Source organism: Medicago sativa, chromosome 6, assembly GCF_051527215.1.
Source record: "Medicago sativa cultivar Bolivia chromosome 6, Bolivia_mono, whole genome shotgun sequence".
Lineage (NCBI taxonomy): Eukaryota > Viridiplantae > Streptophyta > Magnoliopsida > Fabales > Fabaceae > Medicago > Medicago sativa.
Window position 1 is genome coordinate 66,626,987 of NC_140754.1, and position 11,599 is coordinate 66,638,585.

Below are 11,599 nucleotides of genomic sequence, written 5' to 3' on the forward strand. Positions count from 1 at the left end.
ATGGAATTTTTGGTTGGAAACAGACTCACAATTGGTTATTATGGCTTTCAAATATATTTCCTTGGTTCCTTGGGTTTTAAGAAATAGGTGGCTTAATTGTTTAGTTAGAATCAGACAGATGAGATTTGTGGTGTCTCATGTTTATAGAGAGGGCAATGCTTGTGCTGACAGCCTTGCTAATATGGGTCTTACATCAACTTCACCTGACTTGTTTTGGTCTGATAGTTTGCATGACTCCATTAGAGGAGAGTACATTAGGAATAGGTTGGGTATGCCCAACTTTAGATTTACTACCTTTTGAAAAGTTTTTGGTCTAGTCCCCCTTTTCTTTTTTGTACTCTTTTTTGTTTTAATCTAATGGTTTGATGCTTTTGCATCAGTTTAAAAAAAAAATTATATAACTTCTTTCATTAAGGGATCCTTGTGGAGCATTAAGGATCTAAAATAAAAGGAGGTACTTTTCACCTACAAAGGTAATTGTCGGGATTGTTTCTCAAACCGTTACGGTTGAAGGCAAGCAAAGCGAGGTCATAGCAAAGAAGATTTCTAGGGAAATAATATCAAAGGATTGCATGCTTGTGTGAATCAAAAGACCTTGAGATTCATCCAAATTCAAGAGAGCTTGAAGATTAGAAGCTTAGAATAAAGTTGATTTGTAAATTCAAGGAACCTTTGTAATTTAATCTATAATTTTAAACATACTTGTGATAGCTGTAACACCCCGATTTTTATTTTAATATTAAATTGTTCATATTATTATTAGACGATATCAGTACTATTATTGGAATATAATAGTATTAATGTTATTATTGGTATCAATTACTCGATAATGTTTAATAAAATTATTCGTAATGGTATATGTTATAAATAACATCTTAATTATTATTGCGGTGACTAGGAATTGAACTTGAAAAATAATACGTCATTGTTGAGAAAAATAGAGTTTTGGTGGTTATTAATATTTTTGCGAATCGAAATGATGAGGAGAAGATTAAAATAATAAAACGTAGTGATGAGAGGTGAGAATATAAGTAATAAACTAAGTGGGAGAGCTGGGGAGTAAAATTATGATAAGGGGAGGAGAAAAAATAATAATAGGTGGATTAGCCCAATTCCCTAGTATAAATAGTAGAATAGAAAGTTAGAAACATTATTATTGCTGCACTTGAGAATTAGAGAGAAGAGGATAGGAAAGGAGGCAAACCCTAGCTAAGGAGTGTTGAACCAAAAGCTGCATTTTTCGGAGAATTCGAGGTAAGGGGGAGAATCTTTTCATCTAAGGGTATTGGTGGCCGGATTAGGAAAGTGTACCAAATCGTTTACCAAGTAATAAAGTGTAAGTAGAGTATCATACCCACAGGGATTGTCGTTTCGTCCAAAAATTTCGCATTACTTATTTGGTTTAACCAAATTAAAATAAAAAAGTTGAAGGATAGAGATTTCAATTTTAATCAATTTTCGACAAAGCAAGTTACCTGTTTTGGTTGCGGAAAAGTAAGCAGTAGTTAGGATTCTTCAAATCCCCCTATTTATTTGTTGGAATTAAGTAACATTCATACCACATTTATTTATCTTAAGTACACTATACAAGTGATGATGTCGTTGGGACGTTCTAACCTAGTCAGTTCGTCAAGTTGCACATGTTGATCGCACAGTGATCTTTACGTGTGGGGCCTTACTATCTCAGTTTATTTAGGTTTATCCCTCCAATGTTGAGTTGCACCTACTGGTCACACGGTGATCCTTACGTGTGGGGTCTTACTCCCTCAAAGGTAATTGAAACATATACTTTATATTGGCATTCCTAAATTTTCAAAGGCAATGAAGGCTCATGTTCCTAAAGGGGTTTGCCTTCAATGAATCTTAGGCATCTCATAACACACTCTCCCTCTCTCTTGATAGTTCTACAAAGGCGAAACCCTATCAGTGTCTACCTTAACAAGGGTTTAGGAGAATGATTCTACTAGGTTTAGTTTTAATCTTATAGTACTTATTTCCCAGATTAAGAATTAACGGTACATCCTAGGTTCAGCAGATTTTACTCAATATTAGTAATGTCACCTCCTAACTTACTGCTAGGGTTTACGCGCTTTAGTTATTTCGTCTAGTTTCTTAACAAATTACTTCCTAGATAGACATATATAAATATCAAGATATAAATATCAAGATATAAACATCAATATTAGGTCTCGTCACAACCTAAGTGCCTAAACTAGGGTTGCACTGCAATACAAATAAATCTAACCTAATAAAACTTAATAGCGAGCATAAAATAAATAAATAAACGACATTAAATTAAATAATTATTCAACAAAACAAATAGAGGTTCATCTTAGAACCATAACCTAATAAGATTTAGTTACACATGGTAACTAAAGACAAATTACTAAAAGATAAAAACATACCTATAAAAACAAGGAGAAGATAGAAAAGCTCCTCCTAACGCTCGTAGAATCACCTTCCTCTTGAACAGCTCCAGTTCTAAACGAGAAATTATGAATGAGGAAGGCGATATTTATGGGGAGAGTTTCCACCTGAGTTTGGGCAGAAAACGCGGGATTTACCCAAAAAAAGCAGGAAAAAGACGTTTTTGCCCCGCACTTTTTCAGTGCACAGGGCGCACACTACATGCCCTAGGTGCATGTGAGTGTAGAACTCACCATGCCCTAGGCGCATGTGAGTGCATACCGGACCCTTTTTCTCTGTTTTTCCGTCGTTTTGGGTGTTTGCTTCCAAATAAGTTGTCTTGGGACCTGGGAACATAATTCCTCCCTCTGTAAAGTCTTCTAAGGCCTCTTGAATCTTCATTCTTGATCTTCCTAAGCTCGTTACTAATCTTTGGATATTCTTGCTTTGCCGATTTGCATCACTTGCAAATATTTACAAGGTAAATAGTAGGATGCCCAAAGCAGCGAAACTCACCTCCTCTCGAGGTGGTAGGACTTCAACAAATTTAGTAATGGTAGAACTAATGACAAGACAAACAAGACAATCAGGGTCATCCACCCAAAACCCTTCTATTGGGTCATCTACCCAAAAAATTCAAAATCAAACCTCCATTGAAAAAATCTCCATTGAAGCATCAAAACAAACCAGAGCAGACTATGTTATCCTAATCCAAACTCTTTTAGCTTTCCAAGAACAAGGTTTAGTTAGTCTCCCCAACAAGACTTGGCCAGATATTGCCGATGAAGAAGAGGAACAAATGTCCTTAAACCTCATCATAAAAAACCTCAAAAGTAAAACATTGCAAGTCAACCCAAGAACCCTAACTAATCAAATTCAAGAAGGGACAAGCCACCCACAATTCCATAACAACCAAACTACCCAGTTTCAATACACTCCAAAATCCAAGTTCCTACCTATTATTCAAATGGAACCTGAATTATGGGATAAAAACCCAAACAAAGTTTATTCCAAGATTTTTCCACCAGGATTGCACCACCAACCTATAGCCTTTAATAAAACACAACAATTTTATGAATTTAGCATGTTAGATTCAGCCTCAATTTCCATCAAACATTATAAAGATGCTAAAGATTCATCAAACATTACACACTCAACTATCCAAATTCTAAAAATTCTCACGTCCACATCTTTTGGGCAAAATCCAAACAAAATCAAATAGATTTCTCAAACCTTTGATCCGATCGGCTACAATTATTGGGATTATGTTCCATCATGGACACATATCTTCTGGAAACAAAATAAAGCCGACAAACATTCTTGGTTGATATACTTCAAACATGAGATTAACTATACATTTCCAAATTGGTTCCTTCAATGGTGGGACTACTTTGGACCAACTCATCAAATTTTCCTTCCGAATTCCAAGAAGGGTATCGGTTCAACAGAGACCTAGACAATTTTCCAATAAAACTAAATTTCTTCATCAAATTCTCTTTTACACGGATATTTTCATTGCAATACAAATACGTGCAAAACTTAAACCCAAATATTTTGCCAATGCCTCAAAAACAAGGTTTTGTAAAGTGGTGGCCCCATTTTTGATACCTCAAAAAGCAATGGGTCACCTTATGGTTTAAAACTAATTCAAATTTTTTGCAGGTTGCAGATCTTGAAACTTGCAAATTTCTCAATTAAAGAGCAAGGATTACGATTGCCCCAGCAGCCGCGTCATCTGAGGATGACTTTGTACAAAATCTACAAGGTATCTATAATCTCTTGTAACAAGACAAAGAAAACAAAAAGAGGAAGCAAAACCAAGATCTACCTTCCTCCTCCTCATCATCTACAACAAATTCATGTTGATATGAAGATGACTGTTTCGAAATCTATTCACCAATCAAATTAGCAGATGACTGAAGATGACTCTGCACAAATCATCATTACAAAAATCAATAATTTATCACTTTGTATCGTAGTTACAGTTGCAACTTTTTACTGTAGCAATATTTATAATTTTTTATTTTCGCAAAAAACAGAAAACCGTTCACTGTTGAAATAGTTCTGGTTTTTTACCCGAACTGTAGAAACAATAACTCTTATATTTCCTATTTAGAGGAATGTCATTCCATGTTATAAGACACCCTTTTTTATCACAAGTTTAGAGTTTTAAAGAGAGAATCTGAGCTTCTGGTTTCTCCTTTGTAAGCTTTCTTTAATTTTTTATCAATCTAATACAATCTCAATTGGTTACATTTGTCTTCTTTCTTTGAGTAGATCAGTTCGGCTCTTCCGCGTTCTGTTCTTTTTTTCCTTTGTTTATGCTTTGATTTATTATTACTCAATTTTATGGAAGGCTAAGCATCCACTTTATTTATGTTCAAGATTTTTGCATTTTATTTAAACCTTTCTTAACAACAAACAACAGTCTGTTTGCTCTCCTACTTCTCTCTTAGTTTCTTTATATTAATTTTTATCTTCTTCCGAACCCCTTTATTCTCTAAATTATACTCCCTCCGGTCCTATTTATAAGAGAAATTTGGGTCAACAAAAGTGAATGTATTTGGTCCTATTTTTTAACCAGATACATTAACTTTTGTTGACCAAAATTTCTCTTATAAATAGGACCGGAGGTAGTGTATATATATATATATATATATATATATATATATATATATATATATATATATATATATATATATATATATATATATATATATATATATATATATAGACACACACACACACAGACATACACACACTACTACTACTAATCCTTATCTATTCAACTTTTAACTTTCTTATTTGTGGGCAAAACAACATGGCTCCTAGAGAACTACTTGTCTATTCATCTTTGAAAGACTCCATAGGTTGAGTCTATTTGTTGTTGTTGGCACAACTTATGAGGTTACTTCGACACTTGATATCGAAGAAATTTAAGATACTTCCAATTGTAGAAACCATATTTGGGACCTCTTGGAGGTTGTTGACTAGAATTCTCCATGTTATTCACCAAGAATTCTGGCTAATTAACTTGCTCCATATTCATGATCATTTAAGTCAGGGTATCGTCTTAACCATTATTGGAGCCTAAAGTGAAATTTAAGAATGAGGTCTTTTTAAAGTTAATGTTTTTCTCAATGTAATCTTTATTTTTCAGACTTTTTAAGATATAAAATCGTTTATTAAATTATCAAGATGAATTTCGTTTAACATTTCTTTTTCAATTGATAATAAAGTAAATCAATTACATTTTTATTGAGACATTGCGGATTTTAGATAAGATTTTATAAATTTTAATTTTGAAAAACTACGTTCTCAAGAAGCAACAAGTACAAGAATTGTTAACATTATTCTATGAACATTTTAAATTGTTTAAACCTATTTTGAAATCAAGTAATTGTTTTATCTAATATGTATAAGAAATAATCTATTTAAAATGGTTCTTCATAAGATTTTATAACTTCATTACCAATGATCACGTTAAATTGTTTCTTTGTATAATTTTTTTTTTTGTTGTGTAAGAATTTGGTTGTATATCCACTTCAAAAGCAATTTCTTTAAAAAGCAATTTCTTTTAGAGCTGTTTCAAAACCTATTTTCCTATATTAAAAAAAAAATGTAATTAGGTTATTCAATTGTTTTACAACAACATTGATACACTATTCTTTGATTGAAATTTTTTACTAATTGAATTTACTGCAAATAGTATCTTATACAAAATAGTTATGCCTACCAAAATCTAAAAAATTTCAAGTTCACAAGTTGATGAACATTCAACTTCACTTTTTATTTTATGTTTGTCACTAACTTTACCTAATTTCAATAAAACATCTATTACTTATGAAGTTGATAGTATTAGAAATTTGGCACTTTCAATAGGGTTTTCTTAACAAAAACCTAAAAGTCTATTCTCTAATTATGAAACTTAATGTCTACCAAAAATACAATCTTACCCCTTCTTAATTTTTTGACACGTCATCAAAATTATATCCTTTTGTGTCTTTTGTTTCAATCTCCCTCTATTTTTTCTCTTTTAAAAACAAATTAAAACAAACTCACTCGATAAAATACACTAACTTAATCTTTTTTTTATAAAACAAACAAACTTAATCTTTTATTTCCTAATATCTATTCTCTAATTATGAAACTTAATGTATACCAAAAATACAATCTTACCCCTTCTTAATTTTTTGAGTCGTCATTAAAATTATATCCTTTTGTGTCTTTTGATTCAACCTCCCCCTATATTTTCTCTCTTAAAAACAAATTAAAACAAACTCACTTGATAACACTCTAACTTAATCTATTTTTAAAGAACAAACAAACTTAATCTTAATCCCAATCAAAATAAATTTTTCTATAATTCAACTTCTAAATATCTAAAGAGTTAAAAACAATTTACAATCTATTATCTTTCTCTAATTATTAAAGTTAATATTTCTCTAATTATTAAAGTTCATATAATTTTGTAACAAAAAAAAACCATTTTTTTATAGTTAATTTTGTAACAAAAACATGTGATTTTAGTTACAATAACCAAACAAAATAAATCATGATTTATTTTTATAAATTCTCTTAATTAATAGATATCAAAATCACTTTTATTTTAATTTGTAACAAAACGGGTCCTAATTTTTTTTAAAGAGGTGGTTTTTATCATGATAAAAAAATCTATAAATTATTGAATGTCGTTTTTTTTTAATTCGTAACAAATTTGTCATATATTTAATTTACATTTACTAAAAATAAACTTTATGACGCACATGTGATTTTATCTCATCATGTGTTTCTAATAAAAAACATTAATAAATACATTTCACTTATGAATAATATAAAAAATATAGGAAAACATTTTAAACCAATACTTAAAAAAACACGGGAAAAAAAATAGTAAATAAAAAAGAAAAAAGCACAAGAATTATTTTTGACAAAAAAAAAAGCATAGGACTATTTCTCATTTATACATATTTTTACATCTAAATTTAATCAATTATATCCAATTGAATGATCACAAATAAGATAACTTTGAGAGAGTTAAAAAATCTTTCTCATTTATAAATTATACACGGGTTAGTATTTATTATGAGAAATACAACTACTTTACATAAATTTACACATCTTCAAGATTATTTCTATTGTATAAATGATTTTCATACATTTTTTGGTTTATCTTAATGTCATATTATAAAATTATTATTTTTAATCGTTATTCATTATTAATCATTATATCCTTTCAAAGAATGACTATAAAAAAAACACAAGACAAACATTACTCTCTAATTAATTAGACATTAACCAATATTGTTGTACAAATCATACATGGGACAATAATCAGTCACATAATAATTAGTTAAATTAATTTTTTTTTTATGTATTGTATCTAGGCATGGCAACAAAACTCATACCCGCGAGTACTCATCCGAACTAAACTCAATTTGACGGGTTTTTCCCAGCTTTGACTCAGTTTGAGTTTTCCCCGATTTCAAAATACGGGTACGGGATGAGTAACGGGGATATATGTATACCCACCCTGAACTCATACCCAAACTTGTCCTGAATGTAGAAAATCATTTTATTGCCCCCTTTTATATAAAAACAAACTCAAACCATAAATCATTTCAGTTACACAATCAGAGTCTCAGTCTATCAGATGACACTCACTTCTCATAGTTCTCTCTATTCTGCATCACCATAGTCATGATCTATCGACTATCGTCGTCATTCTTTGCAAGATAACGCATTGCAACATTGTGTGTGAGGTAGAAAATACCTCTATTTTATTAAAAGAATATTATCCATTGCGGGGATGGGGTGGGGATACCCGAACCCGTTAGAGACGGAGATGAGATTCGATTTCTTATCCCCTTTGGATATAGGTAGGGTAGCGGGTAAATATATGGTAGTGGGGTATGGGGACAGGGAAGGTAAAACTTGTCCCCACCCGCCTCATTGCCATGCCTAATTGTATCTTCTAAATAATAGTGGGAGTAATTATAATATACTAATTAGAATTTGATATAACAATCTTGCACGATATACATATTTATTGTTTATAAATTCATATAAAAATTAAAAAAATGCTAAAAAAATTACAAATATTTTTCAATGATATATAAAAATCACGGGGCTTATTAACGTCCCCGCTATCATTATTGTGATTTTATCATTTATAATATTTTTACATATTTTTAGTCTACCACTTTATAATATTTAATAATAACTATTTCAATGATTTTATTATTATCTTCATCTTTATCATTAATTTTTTTTTCTTAATTCTCAATGTAAATAATATTGTAACTGCGTTGTGACGCATAAATCACGATTTAAGAAATAGTCCGTGCGGAGCACGGGCCCGTGCTTAGCACGGGCCTGTTGCTAGTTACTAGTAATAACATATATACATGTATATTAAATAAAGAGCTTTACCGGACTAATGATTGAGACAACCCGGATCCAAATGACAAGCAAATCTGGTTCATCGATCTTCTTTTGGTGATTTTTCATAAGAATCTTCAAGAGTTCAATTATTTTTCAAGTTTCAAAATTTCTATTTCTAAAGAGTACGTATAACCCTTCTTTGAGTAGCAATTTTCTAAATTCATATTTGGTCTTTATCAAGAATTTCACATTTTTTTTTTAAATTCTTTGTAAGAAGGCAATTTATGAGCATTATATACATCTTCATGGTCGTAGTGGCGTATCATGAGACAAAAGTTGGGAACTTCAGAGCCCCAAAAATAGTAGTATATTCCTTTGAATCCTTTTTTTTTTTTTTTTTTTTTGAGGGATCCTTTGAATCCTTTAACAACATTATTTCATGTAGGTCATTTTAAAGATATTTTCATAACATGCCTCAAGAAAATAGATATTTTTATAACATGCCTTCAAGAAAATAGATATTTTGATGGCATGAAATTGTAATATTTTAATTGATGTCAACGTACTAAACACAAGCACACTTCCTCTCTCTGTCTCTATTCTCTTATTTCTCTTTCTCTTTCAAAATAATTCATCATAACTAATGACCAATCACAAAGTTTACAATAACTATAGCCAACCACCTGGCTTCTTACACAGTTACAATTCTAAAATATCCAAATCATTCAAACAAAACAAACACATGCTCACCCTTTGCCTGTTACCTTAATTTTTTGTTCAATTGAAACCAATCATGCTTCCCTCTATATATTAACACCTTAGTCCTGACTCTCTTAACACTTAACACCAACTCTATCTTGAGCACACTCCATCCATCTCAAAACCTTTTTCCTACTTTCTCTAACATATAGATATGTTTGCTAATAACAATGGGGAGGGGCGATTAGCGGCGAGTTGCCCAAAGAAACCAGCAGGGAGGAAGAAGTTTAAGGAGACTCGCCACCCGGTGTATAGGGGTGTGAGGAAGAGGAACTTAGATAAATGGGTGTGTGAAATGAGGGAACCGAATAAGAAGACTAGGATTTGGCTAGGGACTTTTGCAACAGCCGAGATGGCTGCCCGTGCACACGACGTTGCAGCAATTGCATTGAGGGGCCGCTACGCCTGTCTCAACTTTGCAGACTCGGCGTGGAGGCTTCCTATTCCTGCCACCGCTGAGGCAAAAGACATTCAAAGGGCAGCTGCAGAAGCTGCCGAGGCTTTCAGACCAGACAAGACTTTAATGACTAGTGACATTGACACGGTTGTGGCTGTTGTCGTTGCAGTGGAAGAAGAGGAAGAACTGTTGAATATGTTTTGTGTTGAAGTCGAAGAAGAAGTAGAGGAAGTGTTGAATATGCCAGAGTTGTGGAGGAATATGGCACTAATGTCCCCTACACATAGTATGGAGCATGAGTATGAAGATTTTGAAGTACAAGACTTTCAATATGAGGAGGTATCACTATGGAACTTCTAATGTTGAAGTGTTTGGTTTCCATTTTTTATTTTAGATTGTAGTATGGAAAATGTCTATACTACAATCTTTTTTTGATTGGTATGGATATTAGATAGAGAAATGTGTTTTTACACAATTTTGGACACAGACACCGTTTATTTCTACGGTTCCAGGTTTTAATTATTGTTTTCCTTCAATTTGAAGATTTACTTTTTGTGAATATAAAAGAATAATATAATTTTATAATGTCAAAATATTTGTGTATATTCTACTTTCGCATTCATCTAATACTACAAAATAAGGCATTTGGTTACATTAGATTTCAACTTTTGACATTTGGCTTAATTAGCTTAAATTAAGTTGAAGGATGTAATTAAAATCAGTGTCTATCTTCTTAATCTTCTCTTCTCTTTTGTAGGTATTAAAAAAATTTCGGCTGCAATGACTTGGCTTGTGACTTGAAATATGTTTACACTACAAAAGATGATTTGTTATGAAGTTAAAGCATTACCCGGGTCAAAAGTAGTCCGTTAGTGTAACTGATCCGTCCGGTGGGAATAGATGGTGACAATGGTAATGGCATAGTGCTCTGGTGCGATGGTGAAGTGATCTTGCGGTGGGATGAAAGGTGTCTGCAGACACGTTAGCACTCGACGATCAAGTCGGTATGATAAATGAGAGGTGTGTGTAAGAAAGTGTGGGAAAGTGAATCATACCTTGAGGATGAAGCAAGGTCACCCTTATATTGGCACGTGTATGGTGCTTGATGCGTGGGTGGGGGGTGGGGTGGGGGAGGGGGGCGTTCGAGTGGGGTAAGGCGTACGACTGTCGGTGTGGTCTTTCAGGCGATGTTCCTTAAGTCGGTGGACGCTTTGCCCACTTGTCACTATGGGATTAGCCTCATGGTCGGTCCGGAACAGTAACAAGTTGTTGAAATAAATTCAAAATTGATGATTGAAGTTCAGCAAAAGTCGTGTGAAAATCGCAACGTGATTTAGTTTAGGTTTTGGAGGTATTGTGTAACACCCTAAACCCTTAAAGCGATAAATTACGCAAATAATACAAATTATGCAAAAGATTTAGTTGCTACTTCTTCTATAAGTTCATCATGAATAAATAATTTCTCAAACATTGCAGTGGAATAATAATATGATCACATCGATAGCTAAATAAAACATATCCAAGTAGTCTTGTACATAATCATACTACATCACCAAATAAGAAATCTCAATTCAACATTCTAAGTGAATAAAATCTCTCCAAGCCAAAAAGGCAAATAAACAGACAGACACCCCTAAATCGAATCCCGACTCT

At 32.4% G+C, this 11,599-nt stretch overlaps 1 protein-coding gene across 1 annotated transcript; it reads left to right on the forward strand.

Annotated features, from left to right (window-relative positions):
- Positions 1 to 9,390: 9,390 nt before the first annotated feature.
- Positions 9,391 to 11,361, forward strand: LOC146916457 (dehydration-responsive element-binding protein 1C-like). Its single transcript, XM_085718556.1, has 2 exons — positions 9,391 to 10,285; positions 10,704 to 11,361. Exons 1-2 carry the CDS (start codon positions 9,704 to 9,706, stop codon positions 10,728 to 10,730), a joined length of 609 nt encoding a protein of 202 aa, XP_085574682.1. The 5' UTR covers positions 9,391 to 9,703; the 3' UTR covers positions 10,731 to 11,361.
- The last annotated feature ends 238 nt before the right edge of the window (positions 11,362 to 11,599 follow it).